The sequence below is a fragment of the Mus musculus genome, chromosome 3, assembly GCF_000001635.26.
Source record: "Mus musculus strain C57BL/6J chromosome 3, GRCm38.p6 C57BL/6J".
NCBI lineage: Eukaryota > Metazoa > Chordata > Mammalia > Rodentia > Muridae > Mus > Mus musculus.
Genome location: NC_000069.6, coordinates 32,941,572 through 32,959,971, shown reverse-complemented (window position 1 = coordinate 32,959,971; position 18,400 = coordinate 32,941,572). Strand labels below are relative to the sequence as shown.

Genomic DNA, 18,400 nt, shown 5'->3' with positions numbered 1-18,400 from the left:
CTGTCCTGCACCAAGAGTCAATGGCCTTGAAATCCAAAGGAACTGAAATCCTGTGACTCCCTCACCAGAGCAATAAACTCAGGCTCTCTGCCCTCCTTGTATGGTGCTCTGCACACAGTAAGATCAGTCCTCTTGGTTTGTACCCAGGGCTACCTAAGTCCCTGCCTAGGCAGCCCAAGAGAGCTGCTTCAAATCTTTATATTCTAGGAGCAACTCAGGTTCAGGCCTCCCTTCTTAAACTACATCTACTACTACATTTGAAACTATCTCAAAGTGCAGGGGTGCCCAACTTAGGATAGCTTAATATAATATAGTTTAACTTCACAATGGTGTATAAGTGGCATTCACTCAATATGAATTGAACTTCCAATTTTGACCTTCACCTAGACTGTCAATATGCAGTATGGCTCCGCCCTCCCCCCCCCCCCCTGCCAGTGCTGGGTAGCACTCATCAGTCAAGCACACAACTGCAAAAGTATACACCCAGTACTTTGCAGTGGGCTGTGTCATTAAGGCACAGTGCTCAGTAGGTTAGGTTCATTAATTCATTAACGTCTGTTTATAGTATCATCAGCTTGCTGTAGATTTATTTAGCGATAACACCATCATCAACTGAGGAGCAACCGTGGTGAATTGTTAGCTGATTTATTGGTATAGACAGTGTTCCTGATTACTGTTCCACTGAGAAAAATCACAGCTGGGGCTGGGAATGTGGCTCAGTTGGTAGAGTGCTTGCCCAGAATGTGCAAATCCCTTAGTTTGATCCCCAGCACCACAAAAAACCAATGTAGTGCACACACTCTCAACACTTGGGAGTTGGAGATAGAAGGATCAAGTATTCAAAGTCCTCCTTAGTTACATGGTAAGTTTGATGCCAGCCGGCAGTACAGGAGACCCTGTCTCAAACAAACAAACCAAAAGTCAGAGTTGATCCTCTTTAACCACTGGGGACCCTGCAGAAGATTCTCGTGCTGCTGAGCCTCTGCCCACCCACCTAAATACGCCTCCTCTTCCTCCCACTTGACCTACAAGGGAAACCATATCTCTAGAAAAAAAACAAACACAGTGTGATTCTCAGTCCATTTCTCTCTATTTCTCCTGCTTCTTAGTCAGATACAGAGTTCTGGGATAAGATGCAGGCAGAATGGGAGGAAATGGCCCGGAGGAACTGGATATCCGAGAACCAGGAAGCTCAGAACCAAGTCACCGTCTCGGCCAGTGAGAAGGTAATGCAATCTGTCCTCAAATGCTAGCAGGGGCCCTCAGACTCATCAGATCACATGCTACTTTGTTTAAAAGATAAAACAAAACTAAGAATTAGAGGTAGTTTGATGTCAATATGACCTAGAAGAAACTGTAATTGATGGGAAATGGGTCGCTCTGGTGTTTGAGGGTAGCTTCCTCAAAATGAAATGTCCCTGTTTATCACTGTTCCCACAGTTTGCCACCTGCCCAAAACCTGCCCTGTGGTCAGGCACAGAACTTTCAGAGTGAGTTGTACAAGAATTGGACTAACCCCACAGTAGCTCATTGTCAGTCATCTGTCCTGGTTACATACCACACAGAAGGTCCAGGCTTTATGGTGTTATTGTACTATCTGCAAAGACACTTGGTACAAAGAATGGTCTTCATACAACCCAGTAGAGCCCAAGGGTTATACAAAGATACTCCCCTAATAAGGGACCTGGAAAATAGGGAGGTGCAGTGAACCACCAGCGAGATTGCCCTTTAAGTTCCAACTTCCTTGAGATCTCTGCCTTTAAAAAGCACTTAGTGTTTTTAATTTAGAATTTAATTAGAATTAATTTCATTTATAATAGCAAGTACCCTGAAAGACAGAAAAAAAAATCACATGTGCTCACATAAAAATGCATACATGTATACATGCATACACTTGAGAATACTCAAATATGCATGAACACACATGTATACATAGAGACATGTGTACACACACACACATATTTATTGACTAAATTTACCTCATGGTTTAGGGATATGAACTAAGTCTCAATAGTATTCAGTCCTGGATAATGGTTCTGACGTTTTACTCAGTGTAGCAAATATTTGCATAGCATGTGCTTTGCCCTATGTAGAGGAAACCTTGAACACTGATTTTAAGGAATCTAGAGTCAACCATGCTTTTCAAAATGTCTTTTTACAGTGGTCTCTGTCCCTCAAGAGTTTGGGTAAATCTCAAAACATAGAATTTTTAAACTAACTGCACACAAAGTATATATCCAATCTAAGTAAAGGAGACAGTGTGGCTCACCAGACCCTAGGCTGCAATCCACACACCTGAACACTGACTCAGCCCATCACCATGGGAACCCATCATCATGGGTACCAGGCAGATCTTCTGACTTTTGACAGTATTTTTCCTTTCTGAGCACCTATGGAAGATGAAGACCACCATGGTACATCTCAACAGGTGTGTTTGTATCACTTAAATAAAAGGGACTTTATGAAAATGAGTGCAAGCAAATCAGCAACAAATGATAGTCTCAAATATTACAGGAGATATTTTAACCCAAAAGCAAATCAGCTGCATCCATAAGGTCTAAAGACAGTCAGTCCATGGGCTTTCTCTAAAGCATCCCTCCTCCAGTCTAGCATAAAGTAAGACACAAATGCAAACAAAACCTGCAACATGAAGTTTCACTGTAGCTTTATGTGAAAATAAAATAACCTTTGAGACAGTAGTTTATTTTGTAGCCCAGGCTGGGCTGGAGCTTACTATGTAGCCCAGGCTGCTCGCAAACACAGGGTGATCCTCCTGCCTGTCTCCGGTGTTCAGAATTTCTAGGTATGAGCCACCATGACACTCTCAATTTTTTTTAAGTAATCAAAATGTCCATTAATCAGATTGGTTAGATAAATTTAACATAGCTATCTAAATCATTTTAGAGTCACAGGATGACCACAGCCCAAAACCAAGCAGGGCTTAATTTCAAGACTGGGTATGAGCCTTTTGCCTAATTGGCACATGCATAGAAAATACTAGATGAGTGTTTACATATTTTGTTAGATCTTTTTAAAAGATTTAATTTCAGTAGAGGCACCTATAGCCCCCATGAGGCAACAAGTTGTTGAGGGATTTACTCGATGTTAGAAGGAGGACGTGGATCAGTCATGCTGCAGCCTCTTCTGTATCACAGGGATATTACTTCCACACTGAAAATCCCTTCAAGGACTGGCCTGGAGCATTTGAAGAAGGCTTAAAAAGGTTGAAGGAAGGGGACCTGCCTGTCACCATCCTGTTCATGGAAGCTGCAATTCTTCAGGACCCTGGAGACGCTGAGGTGGCATTGCCCTTCCCTCTGTCCAGACTGGGATAGTGCCTGTGTGTGCTAAGGGGTCAGAATGAGATGGGGACGCTGCAGGGTGCATGGTCAGCAAGGTTTACAACAATTCCCTTGGCTTGGGCTGATTATGTTAGAAAGCAATACATTGCCTACTTTCTAACTGAGCTTCTCGTCTTTAAGATCCAGAGCCCCTGAAGATAAAACCTAAAGACAGAAAACACAGAGATAGCAATGTGGTACACACCTTTCATCCCAACACAGGGGTGGAGCAGAGGCAGGCAGAACTCTGAGTTCTAGACCAGCCTGTTCTACATTGAGAGGTCCTGGCCAGTCAGGGCCTCACAGGACCATCCAGCCTTTAAAAAAAAAATGGCAAACATGAGGCTCCCCCCGTGGTATTTAGGAAGGAAAATGGCTTTTGTCAGGGTCTCCAGTCACACCATGTATCACCCCTCATTTACTCTCCCAACGTTTATGGGATGTCTACTGTCTACTCAAAACCACACTAAGTCCCGGCATACAATGCTGAAGAGTTGGGGAAATGAGCAGGGGTTAAGAGGATACCTTTGTGCCTCATCTGGAGGGCTGAGTAAATAAAGTCTGGGGTCACAGAGGAGTAGAACCTAGAGGGTGTGGCTGGTCCTCCCCTCAGGTAGCTTCCCTGTAATAAAGTGTGCTCCCCACAGGGGATCACAGCTAAACTAACTAAAATAGCAAGCAAGCCTGCTTCATTCTGCAATGGTAACAGTCTGCTTTGTGTTTGTCTGTTTTCTTGTGTTGGTTTGGTTTGGGTTTTTGGTTGGTTGGTTGGTTTTCTGTTTTGTCTTGTTCTCACAGGCATGGCAGTTTCTTGGTATAACCCAGGCTGAGAATGAAAATGAGCAGGCAGCTATTGTCGCCCTCCAGAGGTACATGAAGCTAAGTTCGAAATTGCTGTACTTGGGGACAGGTGGAACGTTGCCTGTGGGCTCTTAGAATTTGTCCAAGGCTTGTGCTGGGTTGCCAAGTGCCACGCCTACATAGCTCTGATGAGCTAATTTTCCCAAACCACTGAGAGTTTCCCTTCAAAAGTTGACTGGAGCATTGTGTTTTCCTTGAGAGACTTTTCCTGAGAACCGATGGAAATGAGGGAATGCCAAGGCCTCTTAGATCATGTGAAACAGAGATAAGACTTAAACCCCCATCCCAGGATGCAAATTCTAGATCACTTTGAGCTGCAGCCTCTGGACTGATCATTTCTAAACCTGCATGCAAAGCACAATGGGATTCTTTTGTAAGATGTCTTAGACATAACGATTGACTTGCTTAGTGTTGAAACCCTGATCATTAGCACAAAAATCTCCAAGTGGATCCTGATGCTCGCTCAGAGTTTGGGCACGTGCATCTCCCAGCACCTCCATCATCTTGGGCTTGTCAGACCTTCCCACCTGAGATCCACTGCAGCCCCCAGTGTTGGAATAGGCATAGTCTCTATTTTGCACTTCTAAGTTTGAAAAGTCCTGTTAGAGGCCAGTAGAAATGGATTCAGGGGACAACAATAACCTGGGATATCTATACACCTGCATTAGTCTAGAAACAAAGATATCACCCTCTCCTCTGCAAAATGCTGTCTAGCCTTCCATCTCTATGCATCAAAATTTTGTTCAAGTCCAATTATGGGAGTTAAGATAATATGGATACAGCAACCACACTTCTTGCAGCTTTAGAAAAGCTCATTAACACAGCTAGAGCTGGAAAAGTGGACTTGGTGTTTAATCGCACTGGCTGCTGCTGCAGAGGATTCAGGATCAGTTCCCAGTTCTCGCATGGTAGTTCACAACCATCAATAACTCCATTTCCAGGAATCCAGTGCCCTCTTCTGCATTCCATGGGCACCAGGCTCAAACATGGTACACAGAACCACAGAATACACATAAAATGCAATAAGTATTTTTAAAAACCTAAAGTTACAAATCCTGCTGTCATGAGGATGTTTTAACCTCTTTTAAAAACACTCTTTGGTCTGGGTTTTCATTTGAAGAAATAAAGCACTTTCAAGTGACTTGACATAAATAAACTTAACTTCTGCAAATTTTAATTAATAAAGGTTTCGAGGATGTATAAAGTACCTCTCTGTAACCATTGGTGTTTTGCCTTCTCTCGAGGTGCCTGGAGTTGCAGCCCAACAACTTGAAGGCTCTGATGGCCTTGGCTGTAAGTTACACCAACACCAGCCACCAGCAGGATGCTTGTGAGGCACTGAAGAACTGGATTAAGCAAAACCCAAAGTACAAGTACCTTGTGAAGAACAAGAAAGGCTCTCCAGGCCTCACACGGCGGATGTCTAAATCCCCAGTTGACAGGTTGTCCTCACGATGTGGAATTCTTCTATGCACTATGACAGAATAACTGAAATAAGCCTCTTGTGATGAAGAAAGGTTTCTCTTAGCTCACATTCTTAAAGAGTTAGACAGTGGTCAGTTAGCCTATTGCTTTAAAACCTGTGATGTAGTGAGGCATCAAAGCAAAGGCACAGGGTCCACGAGATAGCTCCTCGTGGTGGCTGGGAAGCAAGGGGGATGTCAAGGTTCCCCTTTTCTCCTTCCCGCACTGCTTCCATGATCTAACTTCCTACGATCAGGCCCAGTTTACAGGGTTCTGCCACCTTGCCACACAGTTACAGGCTGGTGTTTTGGGGGAGAACATATCTCTAAACCTCAGAAGTTGTCCTTTAAACATAACCAGCATGATGGCCACTCATAGACATTTACCCACCGACTGTACTTCAAAGCCAAGTGATTAGGAGTTAATACCAGTACTCTGAGAACTAGGGGTGCATAGACCTAAGTCCCTTGTCAGAGGAAATCTGTGTCCTAAATTTTAGCAATGAATCCCAATGCTAACTCCTTCTCATTGAATCCTTGCTCAGCTTAGCTTCAAAGATCAAACACTGATCTTTGAGCACATGGCCCACAGTGCTCATCCCATGAGAACCTTAATGTGGCTTGTATGTGTACTTTATTGCATATTCATGACTATTGACAATGTTTTTATAATACAGTATTAATAGTCCTCTCATTAAACTAAGATATGTGTGCATTTTTTAAAATTTCTATGGAAATGGACATTTTGCCTACACATAGACCTGTGTACCCAGTGCATGCCTGGTGCCTGCAGTGGCCAGAAGATGATGTCACGCCCCTGTGACTGGAGTTACAGATCATTGTCGGCTGCTATATGGGTGCCAGGAAACATACATAGGTCTCCTACAAGAGCATTAAGTGCTCTTAGTCATTGAGTTGTCACCGCAGCTCCTAAACTTTTTAAAGAAAACTTTCAATTTGGAGCAAGAGGGATGGCTTAGAGGTTAAGTGACCATAGTTCTCTTCCAAAGGCCCAACAAGCATATCAAATACTGCATAACTGCCTGTAACTCCAGCCCCAGGGCTTCCATCTTCCTGGGCACTGAATCAGATTCTCCTTTCATAGCTCTGTTCTGGAAGGAGTGAAGGAGTTGTACCTGGAAGCTGCCCACCAAAATGGTGACATGATTGACCCAGACCTGCAGACAGGTCTGGGAGTTCTGTTCCACCTGAGTGGAGAGTTCAATAGAGCAATCGATGCATTTAATGCTGCCTTAACAGTTCGGCCAGAGGTAAGAAATTCCAGCACAGCTGGGTTGGTTGTTGTTGTTGTTTGTTTGTTTGTTTGTTTTGTAACAAGCAAGCTTTTATGAGTGAAGCTTTGTACATTCCTTCTATGTTTTACCTCTGCCACTAGCGAGTTCAAGTAGACACATATACACCACTACAACTGTCCATACCAAAATGCCTAAAATAGAAAGGTTCATTACAAGATATCAAATGACCACTGCCCTTTGAGGAAAAAAAGATCTTTTTTCTACCAAGTTAACCCAGGAGAATTGTTAGTAATTCAACTCATTCCAGACCCTGTTCATGAGCACTGAATAAGCATTCAGCCAGCTTGCTTCACCTGCAGGGGGTTGTGGGAACCCTACCACAGTGTTCCTGGAGATTAAAGAGCTCTGGTCTTTGTCATAAGGATTACTCACTGTGGAACCGTCTTGGGGCAACCTTGGCAAATGGAGACCGCAGTGAGGAAGCTGTGGAGGCCTACACGAGAGCACTGGAGATCCAGCCAGGTTTCATCCGCTCCAGATACAACCTGGGGATCAGCTGCATCAACCTGGGTGCCTACAGGTGAGGTATGCCTGGGTTCAGGCAAGATGCACGGAGACTCAGCATCCATGGGATTCTGTGTGAACTATGAAGAGTTAAACGTTTAATGTTGGCGATTTGAGGAAAAAAGAACCTTGGAGAGGGACATGGCCGATGGGGACCTGGTAAAACTGCTGTGGAAGGTTTTGGGTCCACTGCTTGGCAAAACAAACAAGTATACAGTTTGTTCTAAACCTGATGTACAGATAGAATGAGTTGGGAAAGAAAAAAAATTTTAAAATGTGGGTTTATTTTTAAAACTTAATAACACTAAGGAGGAACATTTTAAATGATGGGTTTAAAATGTCCTGGCACAGTCAGGGGCCCAAAAAGCTGCAAAGCCACTGAACAGCCAGGAACTTAGCTGGCCCAGCTCCTTCCCCTGCCCCCAGGTCCCTTTACGCTTCCTGCCAACAATAAAATGGCCAAAGCCTTTGGAAAATGTGAGTTTTATCTATCAGAAATTGAACTGGGGCATGTTAAAAGATTCATTGGAAAGTAATAAAACACTGTGTGTCATCAGAAATAACATGCTTCACAAGAAAATAATCACTCCCCAAAACCAAACTGTGCTGAGAAAGAAGAGTATCACTGTGTTGTGCTTTGGAAAACTCCTTTAACACCTGGCTTACTAGAAGCAGTTTCTTTCGGCCTTTGTATTCTGTCTGTTGGATTATCTCATAGGCATGCTCCCAGGCATGGGGAGGCAAGCAGGTGAGAAGATGAAGTGAACAGGGGAGGGGAGCAGGGGAGGGGAGAGGTGAGGCAAGCAGGTGAGCAGGGGAGGTGAGCAGGTCAGCAGGGGAGGCTAGCAAGTGAACAGGGGAGGGGAGCAGGGGAGGCAAGCAGGTGAGCAGGGGAGGTGAGCAGGGGAGGTGTCAGGGGAGGTCAGCAGGTGAGGGGGAACAGGGGAGGGGAGCAATGAAAGTGAAAGGGTCAAGTTCCTCCCTCGGTTTTGTAATGAAAATCTTTTGCCCTCACAAGCCCCAGGCTCCCCAGACCACACTTAGAGAACTATTGATCTTAACATAAAAGCTTTTACAGAAATTAGCTCCAAGGCACTCCACAGCAAAATTCTAAAATGACTTCTGCTATCCCTATTCTTCACAAAGGGACTGAATTTCAGCAAAGAAATTTGCCTAAGGCTCAACAGCTGGGACTGAAGCCCAGGTGGTCTAATAATGAAACTTAATCAACTTATTTCTGCCACCACCAGGCAAATTCAGATCACTTTGTTTTGGCGGTGGTGGGGGGGACGTTTTTGTTCTTAAAGATGGGGTACATAGATTTCTTCTGCACACAGATCCCATCTCCAAGTCGTTCCTGGTGCGGTGGAAATGTACTGACTTAGCAGTGGGTGTGTTAGCCTCCTTTCTCGCTAACTGGCTTTTCCTTTCTCTGTCTGGCCCACTATATTTAACAATGGGTGCTCACAGGAGAATAAATAGCTAGAGACCCACACCAGGGAGCCCAGCAGTCCTGGAGAGACCTAGGGAGACAACTTGATCTGTTGATTTGTTCTAGTATGCTGACTCTGGAGTTCATAGCATTTTAAGATGTGCTTTTTCTCCCTCTTTAGAGAAGCGGTCAGCAACTTCCTCACTGCCCTCAGCTTGCAGAGGAAGAGCAGGAACCAGCAGCAAGTCCCTCACCCTGCCATCTCCGGGAACATCTGGGCCGCCCTCAGGATTGCCCTGTCGCTGATGGACCAGCCGGAGCTCTTCCAGGCCGCCAACCTCGGTGACTTGGATGTCCTCCTGAGAGCTTTCAATTTGGATCCTTGAAGGAAAAGAAGACAAGAATAATAAAGGATACTAATGTGTCTTCTGTGTTATTATACTAAAAAGGGACAAAACTATTTTATTATGAATTTCCAAAACACATTTTTTTTAAAAAAGGATAAAGCTGAGAGGCAAAAGGCCATGGTCATATAAGCCAAGGGAATTGATTTCTACAGATCCAGTCTCTGTTCAGACCCAAAAGCACAAAGCGAAGGTCGGGGTCAAGAGAAGAACTGAGATTCTCAGGACAAACCAAGATAAGGTAACTGCACTCGCTTCCAAATTGCAAGTGTACTTTGAGTTATATTGTTCCTGTCCCAGCTGGTGGCACATCTGAGGGACACTCTTGGGACATAACATGACAATTTGTCCACAGTCAGTGAACTCAGGCTGTCTTTGTCTACCCTTTTGCAAGACTGAACATAGTTTGGGCCACTGGCAAATGTACACATGCAGCCATTGCTTCCCTCTCGCCCACTCTAACCTTGACTGTAAGCCTTTGTTTTCAGAGACAGAGAGCTTTGCTGGCGAAAGCAGTTTTTGCACTAGAAGTTTTTGCTGTTCCCAATGAAATCCTTTCTAGGATTGTACATAAGCACTTTAATATCTTATTTATGCCTTGCCGGGCTTCTGGCTTGCTGCTCCAGTTTCTAACTTGGGGGGTAGGGAAGGGTGGGATAAAAGACTTCAGAACTCAGAGTTGTTAGCTCAGTGGACCAAATAAAAAAATTATAAGAATAGTTTTTCTTAGCAGAGGGTTTGGGAAGTGTGTTTGCATAGAATGTAAATATGTTAAACACAATTTTCTTTGTGTGCTTTCTGGGAGCCCATGGATCTCTTGTGAAGCAAAGTTCCCAGGGCGCTCTCCCTGCAGAAGGGAGCTTGGCGATTCTGCAATTTCTAATGAGTTGTGTTAAACTTGTTTTAATATCCTGTTTTCCTGGCTCTCTAACTGCCTTGCACAATGATATTTCCTTTAAACTGTTACTATTTCAAATGGTATTTCTTAAGCGTGTTAAATACAATTTTCCTAAAGTCGAAGTGTTTCCTGAGTTCCGTAACAACCACTACCACCTCCCGCCACTGCACACACACCCCCACCCCCACCCCAACTGTCCACATCCTCACATTGTAAGTGACAGGAGGGTCACATTTGTAACCCAGCAGTACAGAGCAGCAGGAAGACACATGCAACACTCAGCAATAGCCAGACCTTCTCCACTGGCCGAGAAATCTGACTTCACTGTTGGCCTCCTACAGATTTCTTCAGATTACTTAGTGGGTGTTTGGGCGCTTAGTGGTCATTTCAAAAGATGCATTCATTTAAAAATTAGAAAAATGTTGGCAAAACACTACAAAATAACACTTTGATTAGCTCAAATTTTAGTAAACTGCCCTATTTGTCTCCCCTCTGTAGCCTTCCTGCCTTCAGAGTCTTCCCGAAAGTAGTCTGATCCCAACACTTTCATATCCGTTGCTCACTAATAACTCACTTCACTAACAATTGTAGCGTCCAGACTTTGGGTGAAAGCAGATATAGACTGTGGAGTCATCTACTAATGATTGAAACCATGCCAGAGGCAGACTGGACCACTCTGGTTCCCTGGTTTGGGAGATGCCTGAAGTTCATAGGTCACTACAAGTCCTTGAAGCTTAGCTGTCACCTAAGCTTCCTGGCTCTTAAGGACAAGGTGATAAGACCACTGTAGTGGCCTCAGGCTTTGCTCTTCATGGTCAATACTCCCTATGGCAGAGCAGTAGCCCCAGGTTGGCAGCAGGCACTGGGAGGCATCGGGGCATCCACTCCTGGACACGGAAACAAGTCACACTTTCTAATAGTCTGAGCAGCAAAGAACAGCTCAAGTGTATTTTGAGGAGCAGAATTTTCTAGACTGCTAGAAACAGATTGGGAAGACCTCTTCGGGCCAGACTGCAGACAGTGGCATTGCCTGCTGGGACATTGCTGATAGTATAGTGATCATTCCTATTTTCTTTCTCACTCCAAGTATCACATACTGACAAGGTGATGTGAACCCCTCAGAGTCCCTTCCAAGCTTGTGAACCAAGGGTTCATGACTCTTCTGCTGATGATAATGCTTTTCCAGGCCCTCAGTAGCACCTGATGTTGCCAGGATGCTGACCCACCATACCCTCCTCCATGTCACTTCACAAATACAGCCCAACTAATACAAATATGAGAAGTCTGACTTTATTTGAATATTGCTGAACTGTGTTGAATACTGTGGCCCAAGTTTATGTTGCCGTTAGAATAAAAAGTAACTTCAAACTCTGGGGAGTTATTTTAGGGGACAGTTGACAATTTTCCACTTTACCATTAGGGAACAATTTGTAGGGCATTTGATGGGACTTTATCCACTCCATCAGTTCTATCCATCACAGTCCAGATGTTTATAGGCTACCACCTGTCAGGAAGTTCAAAAGTACTGCTAAGAGGGAAAGAGTTGCAACCCGTGGCATTATAATGATAGTAAGTAAAAACCAATAACTGAAAAGTAAAAATGTGTGAAATAGAGCCCTAGCAGACACTAAGCAGTAAACTTCAATGTCTTCTTTGCTTTTTTCCCCCCTCTATGCTTTTTAAATGCAGAACTGTTAGTGCTTCTTATGGCAAGAAATTGCCTGTTCACTTTTGAAACACTGAGGCATTCTTTTGAGGCCCTGGGAGGAGTCTGAGGATGGTATTCATTCATGCGATGGCCACTCAGTGGCTTCCCTGGACTGATTTTGCCAGTAAGTTGGATGAAAATCCAGAGGAAACCATTCATCATTGCTAAGTTCCGATAGAATATCTCTATGCACAGAAGAGGCAGGACAGAGGGAGACTGGGGATGTAGCTCAGTGGGTACCACGTGCCCACCATCGCATAAACTAACCATGTTGGTGTACACAGTAATCCCAGCACTTGGAAAGTGCAAGAGGAAGATCGGGAGGTTAAGGTCTTCCTGGGCTATAGGTGGCGCTGTAGAGATGAAGAGTGAAGAACCTTCTAACCAGTCAGTCTCAGTGATTCTGTGTTCTCTGCACTTCATCCTGACACCCCTCTCAATGACCCACCAGAAACTTTAATAACTAACAATGAAGTGCACTTTCTCAGCCAGTCTGATTTCTGCCAGAATTGGGTAGGAATGTCCAGAATATACTCACTCTCAGATTTCCAGGCCATTCTCATGGAGAGGTTGTATTGACAAGTAGATCAGTATCCGTAGTCTTTTATAGATAAATCATTCTGGGATACTCCCACCATCCAGGCTAGACTTGACTGTAATTGCAGTCCATCTCACATCTCCCAAACCTCTTACCATAGAGTTTATCTGTGCCCTCCTGGGGAAAACAGAGAGAAGAGGGTGCTCACTCATCATTTGTCTCTGAATTGCTTCAAGGTTGAGTTGCACTTACATTAGTGTTGTGACGATGGTAGGATTTTTTTTCCCACCCTGACATGCTTCTAGAAGCATTCTAGAAACTGGGTATTTGGAAGATTTAATTTGTGTGCCACCTTTCTGAGACCTCTGATTTTGGAAACGAACACAGGGGCAGCATCCATGACTTCAACCTTGTAACATAGCTTCACACTGGTTCCCTGTGCAGAGTTCCCTACCCTATTCCTCACACTGTTTATAGGACTGGCTGAATTAAGCTGTTTTGAGCTAAGAAGTAGATCCATATATTTTTAAAGAGTGTTCATAGATCAACTCTGGCATAAAGTTTGTACAAAGGCAATTTTTAAAAAAAACAAAACAAAACATATAACCTCAGGTACAAAAAACTATTGCATGCACCAGTACTTAAAACCTGCCTCTGACTATTAACCAAAGCATGCGAGATAACGTCACTGAATGTAAACTGGCCCACTCACCCCATGCATGACTGGTGTCATAGGCTAGCTTGTGTTTCCACTCTTCTCAACAAGCAAGCACTTCCTAACCTTTTTCCAGTTTTTTCTGTTTGCTTTTTCCATCTTGTCTTGTAGACCGTTGGCCTGCTATCACATTGGCATTAACCACTGCTCTCAGGTTGGTTCATACACTGTGACTGCCAGTCCCCAGCCCATCCTCTGAGGGACCCAGGCACAGACATGCACCCTTTAAAACCCATTTGAGGGTCAACGGAGCTAAAGGTGTGATAAGGCCACCCAACTGTCCATGTGCAAGAAGCTTTGAACTTTAAATTTTTAATAATGGATTTCAAGTTTTCTTTTCAGAAAGTTTAGGGGAGAAATAGAAAGCATTTAGGATTCTAAATTATTCAGGAAGGTTAAAGTGATGTCACACCACGCAGACTTTGTGTGCCCCGGTACAGGGGAACACCAGGGCCAAAGGGGGGGAGTGGGTGGGTAGGGGAGTGGGGGTGGGTGGGTAAGGGGGACTTTTGGTATAGCATTGGAAATGTAAATGAGCTAAATACCTAATAAAAAATGGAAAAAAAAAAAAAAAAAAAAAGTGATGTCACACACATGAAGATTGCCCTAAGCAAAGTGGACATGGCCCTTAGTTTCCCATCAGAATGGTATGTCACAGGGTAAGTGTAGAGTGCTGTTCTATTTGTAATGTCAAAGTCCGTCTCCCTTCAGAAACTAGATTTGACCAACCTGACCACAAATATTCAAATTCGGGGGTAGAAGATGATTTATAGCCAGTGGAAATGTCATTTCTCTGACTTTTTCTATATCCCCAGTTTTATGAAAAGGTCAGGAAAGGAACAATTAAAGTTCAGTGAGGCTGGTGCTAGGGACAGAGTTCCAGGGGGGCACAGTGCTGGCCTACTAGGCACAAAGCTCTGGGTTTGACCCCACACAGCATTTAAACTGGGCATGGTGACACCCATTTGTAATCCCAGCAAGTGGGAGGTAGAGTCAGGAAGATCAGGAATCAAGGCCATCCTTGGCCATACAGAGGTCAAAGCCAGCCTGTGCTGTTTAAGACCCTGTCAAAAGGAAGGAAGGAAGGAGGGAAGGAAGGAAGGAAGGAAGGAAGGAAGGAAGGGAGGGAGGGACGGAGGGAGGGACGGAGGGAGGGAGGGAGGGAGGAAAAGGAAGGGAGGGAGGGAGGGAGGGAGGAAAGGGAGGGAGGAAGGGAAAGAAAGAAGGAAGGAAGGAAGGAAGGAAGGAAGGAAGGAAGGAAGGAAGGAAAGAAAGAGAGACACAGAAAGAAAGAAAGAAAGAAAGAAAGAAAGAAAGAAAGAAAGAAAGAAAGAAAGAAAGAAAGAAAGAAAGAAAGAAAGAAAGAAAGAAAGAAAGAAAGGCCAGCCTTTAGGTCATTAAAGAACAGCTTTTTTTTAACCCTTTCATAATGTCCCATGTCCTCCACCACACAGAAAGACCATGCGTGAGGACAAGAAACAATTAGAGGAAAGCGATAGTAAATCAAAGCCTGAGGCTTAATAGTCTCTCACACTGCATAAGGATGCTGCGATTGCTGCAGAAATACCAAATAAGATGTTCTGGAGAACAGTGCACCAGCCTCAGGACCTCTTTCACAAGAAAAAATAGAGCTGAGTCTCCCTCAGTGAGACGTAGGGCAGTCTAAAAAACGTCACTGAGAGGGATAAAGTGAAAAGGAGCAAGGAAAGCAAGCAAGTGGCAGCGCTGTACAGCGTGCATCTGTGGGATTGCGCTTGGGTTTTCTCTGAATGGATGAGAGAGGGAAATGGCATGCACACAGTAGATGACTGGAATACCCACCACGGGGATTGTGCCCTGTGAGCAGTGTGTCCATGTCACTGTCAGTGAAAGGACACAAGCCTCACTTATCAAATCCCTTCCTTCCCCCCATATCTCATCTGATCCAAACTCTCCTCGATTTTCATTATCCAAATTTGTTTACATCAGTTGAGAAAAATAACTGATTAATTCAGTAAACTTTTTACAGCCTACAAGAAGCATTTACTACTTAGAAACATTTCTATCTATTTTGTATATCTGTGAATACTGCGTATCTAATCTAACCTAAGAATTGTGTTTTAAGAAAATTGCAACGACCATACCTTATTGTGCTCAATGTTTAAAATCTTGGGATTTCATTTTCAAGCTGAAATAGGTAACAGAAAAAAAAAAACTTAACTTTAAATGTTTACACTGAATTTCTAAGTTAATATCAACTCCAAATTAAGTGATCTATACTCAATTAATGGCAATGGGAGAATTTGACTATTATTGGCATTCTATGAGATAATACTTGTGTGGCATAGTGAATAACACACAGCCTACTCTGCCATGTAGTAAACCTTCAGTGTAGCCTTTCTCTGCATTGCCTTTGGAAATAAAAACTATTATAAAAACAACCATGTATCCTACTGACATGTTAATTCACAGATGACTTATAATTTGCAAAGTACAGAGCTTAAGGTAGTATGTTTATACTTTATTGAAGGCACGCCTTTATTTTTCACATTATTAACCTGTATTTACATTTCTGTAGTTTTAAACTATGTTTCCAAATAAACTTTGTCTGTGGCTTCATGGTCTTTTCAGAACTCTCTCAAGATGGGATTTGGGGTCAGACCATTTAAATTGGTTTCAAACAGAAACCAATTACTTCTGCTTTAAGAAGTCTTTCTGTTGAGTATTGCTACGTATAGTTTTGCATGAATTATCTGGAAAGCAGGAATGCATTTGTAGATAAAGAACAAACCATTTTCCTTTGTTAATTTTTTAAAGACTAAAATATTAACCTGAAATTGAAATTTGTGATCTTTTTAGAATAAAAGCATTAAAATATGTGTTACTTCAGGGTCTTTCTTGGAAAGGGCTCAGTCAGACGATAAATAACAGGCTTTGATCTAGTGTAGAGTGCACCTAGACTATAATAAGCAGTCACATGTGCCAAGTGGGAGAAAGCGGCAGGGAAGAGTTACGAGAGGCTCCGGTCCTTATTTCCAGGTGGTCAGAAAGTGGCGGATGTGTGGACTCAGATTCTAACCCAGAACCAGCCAAACGGAGCAAGGGCACACATTCCTGAAGAATCAACAGCTAGTGCACAGCACCAAGTAGGGAATGAGCGCGATGTGTGCTCATGAAGGGGGCCGAGGAGGCAAGGGCTGGAAGCAAGGAGGTTGAGGAGATGCCAGGTCAGGTTGGGGATCCAGGGAGATGACCTCCGAGTAGAGCAAAGGGCAGAGCTGTCCTCAGCCCTGAAGTCTGTTTCCTTCCTCCCAGCCTGGTTAGGATGACATTGAAGTGATCTCAGGTGCCACTTGGCCTTGGTGTCTTCCATTCCTTCCTCCATAAAGTCAAGTTGCACAGGCACACGTTACTGTTAGTGATGACAGACACTAGATGTCATCCAGTGGGGAAATGAAGCTTTTCTCCCGCCTCAGATCTACTGGTGCTTTTTAAAGTCTCCTACCTGCACTTCTTAAACATCAGCTGTGCTTAACTATTATCCCAAAAATAGCTCCTTCTCTCCATGTGTATGGAAAGCCAAACAAAGGTTTAGAGCACTCTCTATGATTGTCTTGGTCTGTGTACATGTTCCTGTGTGCATGTATGGAGGGGTGTGCATGCATGTGTATGCCACAGGTCAGCACTGGGGCTTTCCTCTCCATGATCTCTTTGTTTTGTAATTATTTTTTATTAGGTATTTTCTTCAGCTACACTTCAAATGTTATCCAGAAAGTCCCCTATACCCTCCCCTGCCCTGCTCCCCAACCCAACCACTCCCACTTGCCGGCCCTGGCTTTCCCCTGTTTTGGGACACAGAATCTTCACAAGACCTAGGGCCTCTCCTCCCAGTGATGGCCGACTAGACCATCTTCTGATACATATGCAACTAGAGACACGAGGTCTGGGGGTACTGGTTAGTTCATATTGTTGTTACACCTATAGGGTTGCAGACCCCTTCAGCTCCTTGAATACTTTCTCTAGCTCCTCCACTGGGGGCCCTGTGTTTCATCCAATAGCTGACTGTGAGCATCCACTTCTGTATTTGCCAGGCACTGGCATAGCCTCACAGGAGACAGCAAAATCTTGCTGGCATATGCAATAGTGTCTGTGTTTGGTGGTTGTATATCCTCTCTATGATCTTAAAGTGTTTGTTTATGTGTGTGATCTGTGTGTGTAAGAGAGACAGAGAGAGAGACAGAGAGAGAGGTGTAAGATGTGTGTGTGTGATATGTGTGTATATGTGTGTATATGTGTGTGTATGAGAAAGAGAGAAAGAGAGGTATGTATATGATGTGTGTGTGTGTGACATGTGTGTGTAATATGTGTGTGATGTGTGTGAGATGACTGTGTGTGTATGTGAGAGAGAGAGATTTTTGTGTAAGATGTGAGTGTGTATATGTGAGGTATGTGTGTATGTGTACAGTGTGTATATTTGTGAGGTGTGTATGTGTGAGGTGTGTGTGAGATGTTTGTGTGTATATGTGTGTGAGAGAGAGAGAGAGACACATTTTGTGTAAGATGTGTGTCTTGGTCAGGGTTTCTATTCCTGCACAAACATCATGACCAAGAAGCAAGTTGGGGAGGAAAGGGTTTATTCAGCTTACACTTCCACATTGCTGTTCATCACCAAGGAAGTCAGGACTGGAACTCAAGCAGGTCAGAAAGCAGGAGCTGATGCAGAGGCCATGGAGGGATGTTCTTTACTGGCCTGCTTGCTTCCCCTAGCTTTCTCAGCCTGCTCGCTTATAGACCCAAGACTACCAGCCCAGAGATGGTCCCACCCACAAGGGGCCTTTCCCCCTTGATCACTAATTGAGAAAATGCCTCACAGTTGTATCTCATGGAGGCATTTCCTCAACTGAAGCTCCTTTCTCTGTGATAACTCCAGCTGTGTCAAGTTGACACAAAACTAGCCAGTACAGTGTGTGTGTGTGTGTGTGTGTGTGTGTGTGTGTGTGTGTGTGTGTAAGGTGTGTGTATGTATGTGGGGGGGGTGTACATGTGAGGTGTGTGTGTATGTGTGAGGTGTGTGTATGTGTGAAGTGTGTGTGTGTGAGGTGTGTGTGTGATGTCTGTGTGTATATGTGTATGAGAGAGAAAGACAGATTTTGTGTAATGTGTATGTGTGTGTATTGTGAGGTGTGTGTGTGTATGTATGATGTGTGTGTGAGGTGTGTGTGTGAGATCTGTGTGAGTGAA

At 43.9% G+C, this 18,400-nt stretch overlaps 1 protein-coding gene across 26 annotated transcripts in view; it reads left to right on the top strand.

Annotated features, from left to right (window-relative positions):
- Positions 1 to 12,046, top strand: part of Pex5l (peroxisomal biogenesis factor 5-like) — a 195,377-nt gene extending 183,331 nt beyond the window's left edge. For 21 of the 26 annotated variants that reach the window (XM_006535507.3, XM_006535506.4, XM_011249693.2 and 18 more), the window contains 7 exons: positions 1,110 to 1,226; positions 3,156 to 3,299; positions 4,140 to 4,210; positions 5,447 to 5,644; positions 6,771 to 6,936; positions 7,344 to 7,501; positions 9,099 to 10,341. In XM_006535507.3, the coding sequence (XP_006535570.1) occupies positions 1,110 to 1,226; positions 3,156 to 3,299; positions 4,140 to 4,210; positions 5,447 to 5,644; positions 6,771 to 6,936; positions 7,344 to 7,501; positions 9,099 to 9,303 (1,059 nt within the window). In that variant the 3' untranslated portion in view covers positions 9,304 to 10,341. Of the gene's footprint in view, positions 1 to 1,109; positions 1,227 to 3,155; positions 3,300 to 4,139; positions 4,211 to 5,446; positions 5,645 to 6,770; positions 6,937 to 7,343; positions 7,502 to 9,098 lie in introns of all 26 variants that reach the window. The other 5 variants (NM_001163516.3, NM_001289505.2, NM_021483.5 and 2 more) reach the window with 1 other exon arrangement.
- The last annotated feature ends 6,354 nt before the right edge of the window (positions 12,047 to 18,400 follow it).